We start from the raw sequence: 18,000 nt of genomic DNA, 5'->3' as shown, positions 1-18,000 counted from the left end.
TATACATGTCACTGTCACTTTCTTACAGCTTATGTTTGATATTTAAATTTTGGACATTGACATTTTGGTCAGAACACGGCAAGTCCTCTAATGTAGTGGGATTTATTTTGTCGACAATGTTTCGAGGTATTATCTGAGCATAATATTCTTGGAAAATTCCCTTCAGGAGATTCAATTTTCTTAAATCGAAATCTGATGTTCGACTTTATATCGTTTCAATCTTCTTCACCTGCGTCACCTAATTGAAAATCCTGTTAATTCAGGGTAAGTGTATTTTATTTTAAAGTGTATATAGGGTTGTATTATAGGGGTCATTTGTTTCCTTTTTTTTAATTTGTGCTAAATTGCGACCTCCATTTCCCTCGCATCATATTTTTCTTGCAAATTCTTCCTGGGAGTATGAGGCAGCTCACCAATTAAGAAACCTGAGGAACGGCGATTTTAACAAAGTATGTAAATATTGTTTACTTATTAATTAATAATTCTTTTCTGTCAATCTCAATCACTGAATAATTAAATTAGTTTTATAAGACTAATAAAAAATTTGCAGCTTGCAGCAGGAATGAGATAATGGAATGAATCAAAAATCGAAATGTTTAGAATACATCAAAGATTACAAGGAACAGTATGTAAACAGAATTATCCACCTTAATTTTTCTACAGGGTCTTTTGAAATTACGAGAAAAAACAACAGTTTGTTTTGCAAAATCGTGAGAATCTGATAAAAAATAAAAAAATTATAAATCATCAAACTTGGCCAATATTTCAGGGTGGCGGAATTTTCTGCCGGCGAGTGTATATTCATTTCTCTGTAAAGTAAATTTATTAAGTAATTTGTAAGCTTCTTGCAATTGCGATAAGCAATTGAAAGGAAGTAAATATAATTTCAATCAATATTAAATTGATATAAAAATAACATTTCAATCGTTCTAAAGGACTTTTAAAAAAATTTATCGCACTTCTAAATCACAAGTTAAGGACGCTTGTTAGTTTGTTAATTATATAAATTCTTAAAAGTCATTAGAAAAACCCGATCCTGACATAGCTTGTTTGTTCCATTCTTTACCTATTTAGCTAAAGAAGAACTGCTTAAGAAACTTAAGGATAAGCACCCTCCTCTTGATTGAAAAAAAAATAACTAATCATTATTTTGAAATTTACAATAACAAGTGGATTGTCGAACATACCCATGAACCTGGAGTTTTAAAACTTACGTCCTCTAAATTTTGAGGCGTAACCTTGATAAACCTGGTCCTTAATAAAACCCCATATGGAAAAATCCATGAGTGTTATATCAGGCGATCTTGCCGGCCAATTTATAGGACCGTCATTACCAATTCAACGATGTGGTTTAAAATTGTTCAAGAACCTTGTACAATGCTGATCTCGATGTGGTGGTGCACCGTCATGTTGAAAATATTTAAAGTTTTTTATTACAGCAAGAGGAATATTATCCAAAAGATCTATCCATATATAAATATATAAAAATATTTATTCACATTGTTACGTTTTAAATAGAAGAACAAAAATTCTACTGTGTAATTCGCTGGTTCTATCACAGCTTAATCAGTGTATGGTCTATCCTTGATATTTTCTGAAGAGAGTAGAATTATTCAGAAACTCCAAAATGCGTGCCTTAGATTGATGTATGGTATAAGGAAGCGCCATAAAACACAAGCTTAAGGAAACCAGGTGGTTGACTAAACTGAAGGATTTTTCACGCATCTTCAATGTTTTTTAAAATAATTAATTTAAAATCTCCACCTTATAAAATAAAATTTCGCACAGATGTTTACAATATTAATACCCGGTATAAAGGAAGGCTAACACCTCCGATTCCCTCAACCGAAACTTATAAAAGATCATTTTATTATATTCTTTTAAAAAATACATTTTTAAGGAATTACTGCAACAATAAAACATAATTTAGTGGGTGTTTCATTTTTTTTACTTTCTTTTTTCTATTGCGATAATGATAACAAAAACAATTAATGCATTAGACTATAAATGATATACATACATATATAACGGACTGTACCTTTTGCTTTATGCTGTGTTTTGTTTGCGGGGTTGAGTTTGTTTCTTTTTCGTTGTGTAGGCGTAAATGCTGTCAGATCTTCTTTTTTTTGCTGGTTGATCTACTCTTTATAATTTATAGCATTTATATTATTCCTATTTTAAAACTTAGTATGTTATAGATAATTAGGTTAGATGGAAGAACAGGCATTTAGATATCTGAACCTTTGTGCACTGAATCGCCTTTAAACTATTAACTTTGTATTTGTATTTTCCTTTCCTAAATGAAAAGACCTTTTTTATTATTATTATCTTGCAGAGAGTTTGTTAAAAAATTATGATATACTCGATGCTGTTAAAGAAAATAAATCAAGAAAGTAAAAAATATAAACTATTTTTGTAATTCGAACAATATTAATATGAATAAAAACTGACGCGAAAGCATGATGACTTCTGTCAAAAATATTATTTTTGTTTGGCAGCCATGACCATACAGACTTCAATTACTGTCACAGCTAACTAAATTGAACGGATAGGAGGCAATGGGGGAATAAGGAACAGGGGCAATAAGATACATATAATTTTTTTTATTTTTGTTAATGTGAAAAATCTGAAAAAATATATACAAGACACTTAAATCCTTTAACTAGAAGGTATATCAAGTCGATTTCGCATTGCTGTATATTTTATCAATTTTTTTGACAGACTTGCTAACTCTGCCTAAAACTTTATCACCTCAAAGTGGTGCGTTTCAAATGTATTTTTTTGAATTTGCCCTAAGAAATTTTTTAACATTAGTTTCGATACCGTAGCTTGTAGACGAGTGAAAGGCCTTTATTTTATTTTTTCTCAGATCTCCCTGCAACAAACGCGTCCACCATAATGGAATTGTTTCTTATTACCCCAATTGTTTTATTTAATGGGGCAATAAGAAACCCTATTGTGGGGTAATAAGAAACTATTATTATTAGTCCCTCTTGTTGTCGCAGGTAAATCCAGTTAAGTAAAAATGCCCAGAAATTACAAAAAGAAGTGAATAAGGGTAACCTATGACCCTGATCGTATGACAGAAGCTATATCTGCAGTTCGCAGAGGTTTAACACTACGTGCCGCGGCAGAACAATACGAAGTGCCATTTGGGACGCTTTCCAAACAATACAAAAAAGTGGGTGATGTGAAAGTGGGTAGTGGGCGAAAGCCTGAACTTAGGTATAAAGATGAACAGGACCTTGCTCAGTATCTAAGACTGTGCGCGCTACATGGCGAAGGACTAACGAAAAAAGAGACATTAACACTTGTGTCACAGTTTATTAAGGAAGAGAAAATAGAAACCAGATGGAAAGATGGAAAAGGTCCTGGTGAGGATTGGTTTCGTGGATTCTTGGCGCGCCATCCTCAGCTAGCCATAAGAAAAGGTAAAGCTCTCAGCTCACAAAGGGTCAGAGGAACGGATCCCTTTGTCATCAGACGTTTTTACGATGACATTTCAAAAATGTTCAATGAACTAGGCATTGGCTCTGAAGATGGTGGCCTCTTGTTCAACTGTGATGAAACCTCCTTTTCACACGATCCAAAGGATATGAAGATCGTGGCAGAAAAGAGACTCAAAAGAATCTCGAGAAATATTGCGGGAACTGGGAAAACAAATACAACAGTTTTAGCCTGCGGAGCAGCTGCAGCATTTCATTCAGCCACCTGACAAAACAGTGTTCAAGACTATGAAAACAGATTGGAATCAACTTCTTATTGAACATAACAAAAAGTACCCTGGAAAATTGTTGACAAAAGCACAATTAGTACAGTCAATCTGTAATTTTTTTTTTTTTTAAACTATCAAAGTCGCTAATTTTTTGAGGGTCGATTCTATTTCCGAAGAAAAGCTTAAGTCCCCGGAATTGAGAGTCTCACCCCCCCCCCCCTTTTTGGAAAACTCAAAAAGTTTTTTAAATCGATTTTCCAGATAAACAGCGAGTCATACAGAAAAACTTATTGAACATAAAATGTAGAGCTTTTTGTGCTCTACAATTCATCTCATGGGCCCAAAGCTGTAGAACCAAAATTCGAAAAGTTAGAGGGCGCCAAAGTCACCAAAAATGACTTTTTTCATTTTTTCACTAAGAAGCAATTTTTTTTACTATCGCAAGGATTGCAAAAATGTAGAGGACAAAAATACCTACAAAATACATGTCTTACTTTTTTTTTTCGATTTACCGTTTTCGAGATACCAGGATTAAAATGTCGTGTAGTGCTTCGCGAGGATGAAAAAAAAGCAGCTGCTCGCTGGACCGCTGTCCCCCTTTCCACTCCCACTCTCCCCGCATCTACTCTCCTCCATCAGCTGATCCGGCAGTGGCTAATTTACAGTTTTGACGTAAACACGTACATTCCAGGCGACCATAAACGATGTTTCAAGATAAATATTCACATTCAGGTAAGTGTTCAAATAAATATATAGTAATATCTTAATGATGGAATAGCAGTAAAAAAGTGGGGAATGGAATTTTGCAAAAGTAATGCTATTAACATGTACTATGCAATTATTCAGTAATCAATTATCATTACATGCATTACGCAACCATAATTATTGAGGCACGTCACTTTCACAACTGCAACGCCCTCTGCTTTTGTTGTAATTGGTGCTCCGTAAACCATGTACCAATTTCTCTTATCCCTTTCTACTAAATCACTTCAATTATTCATTTTGTGCAAGTTAAAGAACATTTAATCTATGCAAATTTCATTTTCGTGGACTTACAGCGCCATCTGCATGGCTTTTTTCAATTTGTCAAAAAGGGTAAAAGAAATTTTGTTCAGGTTCTACTTTAATTTCATGATGCGCAAACGTTAGGCGACGAAAAACAGCTTTCGCCAAACATCTGAGGCAGGCTACATACACGAAAGTAAACATTTCGGTATTAAATGCATTATATCTTGAAAACGGTAAATCGAAAAAAAGTAAGACACGCGTTTTGTAGGTATTTTTGTCCTCTACATTTTTGCAATCCTTGCGATGGTAAAAAAAAAAATTTTCTCAGTGAAAAAATGAAAAAAGTCATTTTTGGTGATTTTGGCGCCCTCTAACTTTTCGAATTTTGGTTCTACAGCTTTGGGCCCATGAGATGAATTGTAGAGCACAAAAAACTCCTACATTTTATGTTCAATAAGTTTTTCTGCATGACTCACTGTTTAGCCGCAAAATCGATTTGAAAAACTTTTTGAGTTTCCCAAAAAAGGGGGGGGGGTGACTCTCAATTCCGAGGACTTAAGCTTTTCTTCAGGAATACAATCGACCCTCAAAAAATTAGCGACTTGGATAGTTTTTAAAAGTTCTGGCCTTTTTTAATTACAGATTGACTGTACTAAATCTGCTGAGCTTATTGGTACTCTGTGGGAAGAGTCCTTCAAATCCCGGAACCTTAGGTCCGGTTTTTAATCAACGGGACTTTTTCCTGTAAATTCTGACAAGTTTCCAGAGACTGCGTATGATCCTATAAAATTTGAAAGGTTCAAGGAAGCTGGAAATGTTGCTGAATATACCAATCCAACCGAGGACCAGCCTCAACTCGCTCCAAGTCCTGTTGCGTCAGTTTCGCCATCTCTATATAATCCAGAAGATATCCTTGGCCCTAGTCATAGACTGACTGCCTTTGATGCCCAGGAAGCTGAGCGACTGAAGGAGAGGTCTTCTTAAGCTAAAGAAACAAGCAACTCCAGTTTTGAGTTATTCATTAGAAAAAAAGCTTTCCGAAACTCTTTCTGAAGTTGCGAAAAACACAACTGAACCAGGAAAGAGAAAGAAAGTATCGCAAGGCGTTGGAGAAATTCTATCTTCAGATGTGGTAGCTCAACGCCTAAAAAACCTTTTTGAATCCAAAAAAACAAAAAAAGATGAAAAGACACGGGGAAAGTATACAAAAGAAAATTCAAAAAAGACCATATCCAAGAAAAGAAAAATCATCGAGGACTCCTCAACTTCCGAAGATGAGCAAGATCTCGACCCAAAACTATTGGAATCGGATGATGCTCCGGATGACTTGAGCGATATGGATGACCAGCCCCTAGAAACCCTACGTATTAAGCTAAAACATGGTGACACAGCACAACTGAATCTGGAAGAAGAAAAAATACTTTGCTGTCTGTTATGACATCAACTGGTATTTAAGTCGGATTATTTCCATCACAGATGACACTTGTATGGTCAAATTTTTAAAAGAAAATCTTGAACAGTTTGATTGGCCAGCACACGGGGACAAACAAGTTGTAAAAAAACAATATATCTTTTATGGTCCTATCAATTTATTGAGCATTGGACCCTTTACTATTAAAAGGGCAGATTATGTTCAAATTAAAAAATGCTATTCTGCAATGGAAAAAGAAAATATGTTCGTTTAAGTATGATTTTGTATCATTTCTTACGTTATTTCACGTTTAGATAGGTTTGTTTTTTGTTTAAATATATCATTAGCCTTGTCTAAATGATACTTAGTAAAAATCTTTATTTTTTGTAATGTTAAATAAATTTGCTTTGGAACTTTAAGCATCACTTTTGTTTTCTTTAATTTTGTTGGTGGTGGACAAAAAAAGTAAAACAAAAAAAAAACAAAAATTAAAAAATCTGGGTAAAAAGATACTTTTTAATAGTGTATCTTAATACCCCGATTCAACATAAACTCTTGATATATGGGATGTAACCTAACCGTTTCTTATTACCCCAATTGGGGAAATAAGAAAACATTACATTGAGTAATAAGAAACAAATACGAATTTTGTATGTACAACTGAGAAGAGTGAATTGGTGCCCTTCCAAATATACCATAAAGTAAGATACATACCAAAAAAATTACAGAAACATATCTTTAAAACCGCGACCAGGGCGGCTATTTCATGTTTCTTATTCCCCCATTTGTATCTTATTCCCCCATCCTCCCCTAATATCAATAAGTATCATAATTTAAAACTACATTTTTTAACATTTAGATTAGACCAAAGGGGGAGAAAGTAAACTCAAAGTCAAAGTCTCACAAATCAAGCGTATATTAAAAGGTTACGCGTTTCGCCGCATTAGGGCATCATCAGACCTATCTAAATACAAAAACTACACACTGATTCACACGAACATAAATAAAAATATGAAATATAATATGTCTACACCATCGTGTATTTCTTTGGTCAATACACTGATGGTTATTTTTACTTTGAAACGTTGGGAAACATACAAATGAGATACATCATTTTAAAAGGAATAAGAAATGTTTTCAAAATAAGTTATAAACAATGCAGGTCTGTATTAAAAAAAAAAGAAGTTGATAACCGATGCCAAGATACCGAACGTCATAAAAAAAAAATTAAAGGTGAAGTTTTGTAGAGCACAAAAAATTATAAAACTTTGTAATTAAAAGTAAGTTTCTAAAATCAATAGTTTTGGAAATATTAATTAAAATAAAATTTGGCGTTTTTTATAAATCACCCTGTAATTCACAAACTAATAAACATTTGCAAGGTTTTAAATGGATCGAGGATAAGCATCAAAATTGGCAACTTTTTTCTAATTTAACTGCCCTCGTATCTCTTATAGTTTTGGAAATAGCAATAGTTACACATAGCAAATAAGACGGCCCTAATTGAGAACCTAGCAATTGTATTTTAAGCATAATCTGTTTGTACTTGTACTCACTTGTTTTTTCTTTTTTAATTTAAAAAGTATTACTGTACTCTACCAAATTTCAATCTGTAAACTGTCTTAAATGTTTTGTATCTAATTGTGCTTATCCAACTTCTACATGTTTTACTTTTAATGTTTTAATTTAGTTTTAGTTTGGGGTATAATTACAAATAGTTAGATTGTTATGATTAAGTCATTAGTCTGCTTTTGTTGATGGAACACTTTGTGATGCTTTACAATAAAGTATATTCTTATCTTATCTTATAAAATAACCAGATTGCCTCTCTATAAATTAAAAGAAGACAAAAGAACTTTTATACCTACCTACTAAACACCCTTATCAATAAGCCCTATTAAATTAAAGTAGACACCTGTGGTATTCCTGACATCTGACACATTTCAGATACCAGACGAAATAATATGCAAATTGCCAATGTGGTGAGCTGGTATTCGCGTCGAAATCGAGTGAATAAAGTGAAATGACGTGATGGCCACCAGTGGCAGGCAATTCGGATTATGCAAAATCTGCAAACAACCTTGCCGAGGGCGTTTCGTGTTTGATGAGTACACACGGAATCTCTTCATGGCTTTTTCTAAATTAATTAGTGGTATTTGTTTATTTTTTTGATGTAAAATTGTTTGGATGCTCACAATTTAGCAAATCGAGAAAGCTGGACTGATGGTTATTTTAAAAACTAAACTCCACCAAACTCTAACAAATAATTCACCAATAAGCCCCTCCTAATTGTAATTTATTAATGGACACTTTAAAGGATTCTAATTCTCTTTGGGTAGGTATTAAAATTAATTTAGCGACGCCTACGATGTAGGATTAAATCGTTAAATATCACCGAATGGGCGCTAAGACGTTACATAACACCTGTATTGTTGCAACAGATATTAATAAATTTACATTTTTGTCGTCCCATCGTCTATTGTCCTTGTTAAAAAATGTCATAATATATTTTTTATGGACTTCCAGTTTTCAGTTTTGCCCAAAAAACAAAAAGAAAAAGAGCACACACGTACAAAAAGATTTAATATGTCTGGTATAAATATGTCAGATGGACTGTCGGGTGTAAGATAAATTTTAATGACATGTCAAGAGAGGGATATTGTTAATTTGCATTTTTATAAGGAATTATGCGGCACGGCGTTAAAACTACCTGATATAGACTATGAAATATTTTAATATGAACCCCTATGTTTTATTTTTCTCTCTAGCGGTCGAATAAGCGGCAACACAACTATTTTTTTTGCCACGCTCTGGTGTCTTATTACATCTTGGGTCGGATCCAACTTTCAGTTTTGCGAAAATGCATTTTACAGGGAAAATCCAGTGCAATCATGTTTATTGTTTTGATTTGCCAGAATTTGGTGCTTATAATAAAATAAATTCAGTTTTTTTTTTAAATTTTATATCCTGCGTTTTATTATACGGTGCATACGTAAAGTAGCGGATAAATTCAATAAAAATGAAATGGATGGTAATATGTCTAATTTGCTTGGGTATTTGTTTTTTTAAATCTTCTAAACTCGCTGGTTTAGTGACAAACACATTAATTTTTAAGTATTCCCTTCATAAAAAGCATAGAAAGAGGTCTATTCTGCTGAAGTAGTTGAAGAAAAATATATATAATATATACAGTGCTTTTATTTCAAAACGATCCACCCTTAATAACTTTCTTCAAAAAAAAAAAAAAAAAAAAAAAAAAAGTCAAATTAGATATACAGGGGGACGTTTAATTATGCATTTACTGAAGTTCTGTCAATCACCTCCTCACCTCCAGCTAACCTCACTTTAATATGTCAAATGGGAACCCCCATCGTGTGATACATCATAGTAAGCAGCGTAAAATTCTCTATTTAACGGTACCAAAAGAAATGAAATCGGTAAATGTGTAAGCAAATAGTTAGCGAAAATGTCTAGAAATAATTAAACGATCAATTGACTTACCTTAAGGATAATTCATCTATATTATATGAGTATTGCCGTTCGAAGAATTACAATAACTACTTGTAGTCGCAATTTTTTCTTAGCTCGGTCATCACGAATAATTTAAAGCAAATTCCCTTAGTACGTTCCACTTCCCTGCAACCCCACTCTAGCCCATATTCAGTCACCGCCACAACCAGTCTTCACTGCAATTTTGCTGAAAATTCTGGATCAACCTATCCGGGTGGGATACTGGGGTGGGTTTGTAATTCTTCGAACGGCAATACTCATATAATATAGATCAATTATCCTTAAGGTAAGTCAATTGATCGTTTAGTTATATTTCGTATTGCCGTTCTCGAATTACAATAACTACTTGTAGATGTTCAAAGATAAAGATCTAGAATTTTCTCCAAAAATATATTTGTAACAAAATACAGTATTTGTACAAAATATAAATATAATATAATGAATTTTCTATATTAAAGGAACACAACAAACTATAAACACATAAGTATCTAAATCTATTATTTAGAATGCACTATACCTAAGATCCCTTTAGCAAATGCTGCAGGATCTTCTGACAGGGGTCTATTGTAAAATCTCGCAAACGTGTTAGATTTTTGTGTCCAACCCGCTCTAGATCTTATAACCTCAATAGAAACTCCTGCCCTATAGGCTGCCGAAGTGGCTGCATGACGAGTACTGTAACCCGAAAATTGAGTGGTATTAATGCCACTAGCTGCAAGAGTAAGCTTAATCCATTTGCTTAATCTCTGTGCTGACACTGGATGAAAGGGTTTATTAACTGTTAGAATTAAGAAATCAGTGTCTGGGGAACGAAGATCCCTGGTTACCAGTATATATTGATCAATGACAGAGGCCACGCAGAGAGAAGCATTTTCTTTAAAATATGGGATTATCAATATTGGTTGAAAATTCTTATAAGATGAAGTTTTAAGTCTGTCTGAAATTTTTATTTCTAAACGATCTGGAAATCTAATGATATTTTGTAAACGTATACATGCCAAAGTTTGAAGCCTATGGCCTGTAATTAATGCTAATAATGTGGCCAGCTTCATTGTTAATTGAAACCTAGAAATGTCAGACAAAGGATATAGACTGGATAGATGTAAAAGAACCGGATGTGGGTCCCACGTAGTTTGGTATTTTGGCCTAGATGGTTTTTGGTTATAGATGCCTTTCAAAAAACGTCTTATAATATTTTTCTCTGATGTTTCTATTGAAAAAAGTAGGACTATAGCCGCATGTTGCGAGTTAATAGTAGAGTAGGATGCGCCACTTTGAAATTGGGTGCTTAGAAAGTCCAAAATCAAATTTAATGAATATTGAAAAGGATTATGGTTTTTTGTGCTGCAAAAATCCCACCATTTCCTTAAGTATGCAGTATACTGCTTTAAAGTAGATGTGCTGATTGAATATTTAATAGCCTGAAGTCCTATTGCTGGGACACCTCGTCTGTGAAAAGCCTCCCGGATAAAATTTCAACCTCCAGGGAAAGGGTCTGCCAAAGTGGGTCTCTGAAAGGTGAAGAAAGTAAACTTTGATCTGGTGTGAAAACTAAAGGTTTTGTTACGAGAAGTTTACAAAAGGTAGAGTACCATGGCTGGGTATTCCAGCGAGGAACTACTACTATTCCCTGGGCTCCTTCAGCAATGATCTTTTGTAAGCATTTTAATACAAGGCTAAATGGTGGGAAGGCATAGAAAAATTGACCTTCCCACGAAACAGTGAAAGCATCTACAGTGATAGAACTAGGATCTGGTTTCCATGAGATATATCTAGTACACTTTGCATTTAATTGTGATGCAAATAGGTCAATAGTAGGTTTACCAAAATACTGACATATCTTTTGAAAAGCATGATTTGATAATTCATATTCTGTATAAGTCGATCGAGATTCCTTATCTGCATGGACATTATCTTTAGTATTAACATATGAGGCAACTAGGAAAATATTTCTAGTTTCACACCACAGCCAAATTTGTCTTGTGATATAATTAAGATTTTTAAACCTTACACTACCCATACGATTTATACAGGCTATGGCTGTCACATTATCTACTCCAAGTAGAATGGAACAATTTGATAAATCTGAAGCAAACGAACGAAGTGCGTTAAAAGCTGCTAGCAATTCCAAATAATTAATATGTTTTACTCTGTCACATGTGTGCCAAAAACCATGTGTAACTTTACTTAGACAATGAGCACCCCAACCCGTTAGAGAAGCATCTGTAAAAATCTCAAGGGCAAACACTGTATTTGTCACTATATGTGTACCATAATTATGAGTTAAGGTTTGATGCCACCATTGTAATTCAGATTTTATACAGTCTGAAAGTAATAAAGTTGACTGATAATTATGTCTATTAGAGCGTAATGCTAAATACTTTTTACGCTCTAAAATTTTTAAATGAACCCAACCATATTTAACAGCAGGACAAGCTGCTACAAATTTACCTATAAGTTGAGCCAGAGTTAAAATAGAGCATTTGTCCTTCGTTAAAAGTTTTAAAATTTGTGCCTGAATAAGAGTTGCCTTCTCGATGGGTAAAAGTACCTTAAATGATATGGAGTTATATGCAAAGCCCAGAAATGTACATGTCTGAGAAGGAACTAAATTACTTTTCTTGGAATTAAGTAAAAAACCTAAGGATTCCAGAAGATCTTTTGTAGCTTGGCAGTCTTTACAAGCTGTCTCAAAAGTTTTACTAATAATGAGAATGTCATCTAGATAAATAACACATACAATGCCATTAGACCTTAAGAATTTTACTACAGGTTTCATGATCTTTGTAAACACAAATGGCGCTGTGCAAAGACCAAACGGCAAACAGTTAAATTGATAATATGAACCTTTAAAATCAAAGGACAAATATTTTCTAAATCTTTTATTCACTGAAATCAAAAAATATGCATCTTTAATGTCAAGTGATGTAAAGAAACAATTTGGATATAATAATTTAAAGACTGTCCTATGATCCTCTAGTTTAAAATAAGGAGGTCGTAGAAAACGGTTCAAAGCTTTGAGATTTAATATAAATCTATAGGAACCCTCGGGTTTTGGAACCAAGAAAATTGATGAAAAAAACTGACTAGATCTTTGAATCCTAAGTCTTTGACACTGCTCCTATCTGTAACAATTGAGTAATAACATCTTCCAATTGAGATGCCTCTGTTAATGTAAAACTTGATTTTGGTAAATAAGTTTGCACTGGTTTCTTCCTAAATGGAATCTTATATCCAGGAACCCAAGAGAGAACAGCATAATCATTAGTGATAAGAGCCCATTTTTCTAAATATTTAGAAAGGCGGCCCGCGTATTTCTTATTTACCTGGCTAGTTAATAACTGATCTGGTTCTTCTCTTAACGTGGAGGATATGCTCTCCTGGAATGGTGGGTTCCGCTCCCCTCCTCCTTTTTGAAACGAGTCCGGCGCTGTGAGCGCCGATAGTTTAAAGATGTTGATATACCTGAAGGACCGGCTTTAGGTTGATTGGTTTTTTGTACAACCGGAGATTTGGAAGTAGTATATTGTGGAACCCTAGCTTTCTTCCTTATACTGGAACCCAAACGTTCTGCTTCATTAGAGCTTTTTAATTGGTCCGGGAAAGATTTTCCAAACAAAAATTCGTCTATCGGGCAATCATCCAGAATTTTCTTCACCCCAATGTCCAAAAAAGGAACAATACCATGACGTCGATGTAAAGACAGGGCGTGGAAAACATCCGAAAATATATATATATTTATTGAAAATATATAGATATATATATTAACAGGATCACATTTTTTTTCTAATTCTTTCTTTGCCTCTTCAGTTTCGGTTTTCTTGGCTACTTCATATTGTTGGTCAAGCGGAATCGCTATCGCGCTTATACCAGCTGCCAACTGGGATTGTAACTTTCTTAGGAAATTATCCTGTTTTAATGCGTTTGCATCCAGGCAAGATTTTATTTCTGGATTAATTATAGGTGGTTGAAGTGCTGTGCAGTTAGCAATACATGGATAAGAATCTATGGTTGCATTACGATTTTCTTTATCAATTCCTTTAGTAAGAAAACCTGAGAGAAGAGCAGCTACATCAGAATTAATCTCAGGACCTTTAGTAACTGATGATTGGTTGCTTAATAAGGCTAAAATATCTTGCGCACCTTCATTAGCCAAACCAGCTGTTACTGCGGAAGTCGGTGTCACCAAATTTATTAATGGCGCATCCGAATCCGAGTCCGTCCCTGGTTCCTCATTTGAAAAACTTTCGGACGAACCTGCAATAAAGCAGAAATATATAAAACCATCTACGAACATCTGTGTGCATTTGTCGTAAATATTTACGCGATAAGAAAATTCCGACCGCCCCGACCTTGAGTTCATGTGAAAAAAAGGTGGACGGGGAATGCGACCCTTCGTCGCATCGAGACAAGTAAAAATCAATTTTAATACAGCATTCATGTGTATACTGTAAAAAAATTGTATGGCATTCTATTAACTAGACTTCATTTGAAAGTTCTAAATAATAGAAAATTACAGGAATTCATATGAATCCTATGGTAAATATACAGTTTAAGCATATCACCTATGTGAACACTACTGTAAATCACGCGGTCATTTGTCTGTTTTTCTTAAGAAATATAAGGGAACCTAAGAGAAATAACAAATAAATAGAATAGCAATATTTTACTTACTTGAGCTATCCAATAATTCAAGTAACTTCTTTAGCTTTCTTTTCTTTTGTTTGATCGACACTTGTTTTGAAATTTTTCCCATTTTTCACAATTAAATGTTAAGATCAAAAATCTACGCGTCAACACCGAGCGCACGAAAAAATTGCAGTGAAGACTGGTTGTGGCGGTGACTGAATATGGGCTAGAGTGGGGTTGCAGGGAAGTGGAACGTACTAAGGGAATTTGCTTTAAATTATTCGTGATGACCGAGCTAAGAAAAAATTGCGACTACAAGTAGTTATTGTAATTCGAGAACGGCAATACGAAATATAATGAATATTTTATTTACGCCAAACCTAGGTATTTTAAATGAATACTTTTAGTGTGGTACCTACATCATTTTAAAATTCTTACATTTTTTATATTAGATCATCAAAAAAAAAAAATACAAGCAATTTAGAAGTTAAAATGTGTGGTAACAAATAGTACAGCTAGTTCAAGCAAATTATTTATTTTTTTAAGTAAAGAATGTGTACCGTTATTTGCGAGAAAAAAGAGTGTCTTTAAATTTTTTGCAAAAATCTTTGCAGTCTTATAACTTTGTATGTGTATTTATTTCACTTATATTTTTTGCGAAACCTACCTAATACGTACAAAAAAACACTGCAATACCTTACATTTTTAAGGCGTTTAAAAAACAGGCGATTTATTATTGTTAAAACTCTATGTTTGACGCGTGAAATTTTTCAATTTTAGTTAAAACAGTGAGTTAATAAAATGGTGTATATGCTAGCCGAAAGAATAGAAATAATTTTCCTTTATGGGGCTCAAGATCGGTGTGCTCGCAGAACCGCGAGAGCATTTAATGAAAGGTATTAAGATAAAAACGTGAGGCATAAACGTATTAGAATAGATACGAAAATTTGAAGAGACGGATCGATTTGCAATAAGAAAAAATATAAAAATAGAGTTGTCGATGAAGCATGCCAAGTTGAAGTACTAGGACAATTTGCTATGGATCCAACTTTGTTTATATCAAAAGCCGCAAAACTAACAAATATTTCCACTGGTTCCGTACATAAAGTTTAAAAAAAAAATAAGTTCTTTCCTTATAAAATTCATATTCTTCATGAACTCGGAGAAAATGATTTTGATAGGAGAATTCAATTTTGTGAAGTGATGTGCCAGCGAATTGACGACGATACCCATTTATTGAAGAACATTTGCTTCAGTGACGAATCGACCTTTTTTTAAGGCCGGGTGAACAGACATAACTGTAGATACTGGGATAATGAAAATCCGCATGTTTTTCGGAAAGGCCATACCCAATATCCCCAAAAAATTAATGTTTGGGCAGGAATTTATGGGAATAAAATAATCGGGCCATTTTTTTTGGAAGAAAATTTGACTGGCGAAATTTATTTAAACCTTTTAGAAAATGCAATATACCCTTCCATCATCCAATCTATGGAAAATCAAGTAGATCAACATGGTGCTATATTATTGAAAGCAAATTATATACATTTTCAGCAGGATGGAGCTCCCGCGCACTACACTTTGGTAGTTCGAAAGTGGCTTGATGAAAATTTTCGAGAAAAGTGGATTGGCAGACGTGGTGCAATCGAATGGCCTGCGCGGTCTCCGGACCTAACCCCACTAGACTTTTTTCTTTGGGGCTACTTAAAAAGCAAAGTTTATAAAACCCCACCTGAGAGTATTGAGAATTAAAAAAATAGAATATTTCAAGAATGCAGAGAAATTAGCGGGCAGACCCTTGCCAATGTTCGTAAGGAGTTTGAAAATAGGCTTTTTTATTGTCTTGCTAATAACGGCGCGCATTTTGAACATTTAATAAAATAAATTTGTTAAACTAATTAAATTTGTTTTTCTACCCTACCGATTAACACTTTAATTGCTTCTTGGGCAATCAATTTTATTTTCTTTTACAACCATTAATAGCATAATGAATGCCCTTTAAAATAATGCATCACACCATGGGGTAGCCATTTGACATACCAAAGTTTGACGTAAATAAAATATTCATTATTTCTAGACATTTTTTTTTTTTTAAGAAAGTTATTAAGGGATCGTTTTGAAATTAAAGCACTGTATAATACTATATATAAAAAATATATATAATACTTTCTTTCGTATTCTCTTCTATTATTTTGATTTGGCTTTTCCAATATGTACAACTAGGTTGAAAAATAAGAAGGCAACCTGGATTTCACCAGAGATAAAAAGATATTCTAACTATACATAAAAGATCTCTATGTTTGGTACAAATATACTAATTCTAGGGAATACTACGTTACATACAAACGTAAAAATAAACCATATCGATGATACATCTCCTTTTATAAAAAGTCTATAAATGATAACAAAATTCAAAATTCAAAAAACAAGATAAAATCGGCATGGTCAATCATAAAATCTGAGTCAGGTAAAAATAAAACTAACAACAATATTGTTTTAAGGGAAGATGGTCATTCCATTGAAAACCCAGCCTTATTCACCGAATTATTTGCTCGACATTTTACTCTTGACCATCAACAAAGCTGTAACTCCAATATACATGACTTGCATAATGATTATTTAACCATATTTCTCAATCCTGTTAATTCTCAGGATATCTTTAAGATATTGATGAACTGTCCAAATAAATTTTCCTCTGGCTTAGTTAAAAATTCCGGTATTCGTTTTAAAGTTTGTTGGGATTCACTTAGCCGGACCCATTTTCAATGAGAGTTTTACAACCCAAAGTTTCCCTTCTGCTTTTAAGGTTATTTTTCATGCATCCGTCATACGATGGTCCGATGATCCGACGGAACTCTGATTGGTTAGACAATTTTCGCGCCATCTTCCATACGAAAATTTTAAGAAATCTTCCGTCATCGGATGAAGTTGAAATAAATTTAACTTTTTATACGATATCGGACTTATTTGACAACTATGACATGACATTTTGTTTACGTTTTTTGTTGGTTGTCGTTATATATTGTAAAATTGGTAAATTTCTTCTAGTTTTTATTATTTTTCAAAGGATTTTTTGTTGGTGTTTTTTTATAAATCAGTAGGATAATATAATATGGATCGTTATAGAAAGGTAGAAAAAAAATGTTACTATGGACCACAAATAATTATTACATTATTAGGTACAAAATGAATGGATTTTGGCTATAGAGACGCAGCGACGCCGAAAAAATGTATTGCTTTTATCTCTTTTTTTATTGTATACCAAAAAGGATTCTAGAAAATATACCCCAAAACGATTTTGGATCAGAGATATTTTCAGGAAACGAAAGGAACAAGGTGTCTACCATCAATTACTTAATGAAATGAGACTTTCAGACACAGAAAAATATTTTAATTATTTGAGAATGACATGTGAGACTTTTAATACTCTATTAAATATTGTGGGACCTAAATTAACAAAACTCTATTGTGTAAGAGAGCCAATATCTAGTGGTGAACGACTTGCAGTTACATTAAGGCATGTATAAGATGACTTTTTTATTATTAAGTAAATATTTTCATTAAAAGGTTCTTAAAAATTGACAGACCTATTATATACAAGTATTGATCATAAATTTTATTAATTGCTTCATTATTTAATTTTCTATACAACTTATTCTTTATGCATTCACTGTGTAAATACTTCTAATATACATTTAAGGAAAACTTAAATTGTACTATTTTATTT

General features: G+C 33.4%; 1 protein-coding gene across 3 annotated transcripts; it reads right to left on the bottom strand.

Moving 5' to 3' along the window:
* Positions 1 to 10,020: 10,020 nt before the first annotated feature.
* Positions 10,021 to 14,520, bottom strand: LOC126750472 (uncharacterized). 3 transcript variants are annotated; one of them, XM_050460102.1, is made up of 2 exons: positions 14,319 to 14,520; positions 10,021 to 13,901 (listed from the first exon to the last, which is right to left on the bottom strand). In XM_050460102.1, exon 2 carries the CDS (start codon positions 12,421 to 12,423, stop codon positions 11,074 to 11,076), a length of 1,350 nt encoding a protein of 449 aa, XP_050316059.1. In that variant the 5' UTR covers positions 12,424 to 13,901; positions 14,319 to 14,520; the 3' UTR covers positions 10,021 to 11,073. The 3 variants fall into 2 exon arrangements, with proteins under 3 accessions (XP_050316059.1, XP_050316061.1, XP_050316060.1); XM_050460103.1 differs by lacking the exon at positions 14,319 to 14,520 and having other exon boundaries at positions 10,021 to 11,155; positions 12,971 to 14,310.
* Positions 14,521 to 18,000: the final 3,480 nt, after the last annotated feature.

Source organism: Anthonomus grandis, chromosome 2, assembly GCF_022605725.1.
Source record: "Anthonomus grandis grandis chromosome 2, icAntGran1.3, whole genome shotgun sequence".
Taxonomy (NCBI): Eukaryota; Metazoa; Arthropoda; class Insecta; order Coleoptera; family Curculionidae; genus Anthonomus; species Anthonomus grandis.
Note: the sequence above shows the minus strand (reverse complement) of the source record. Positions and strands in the feature narration are given on the sequence as shown.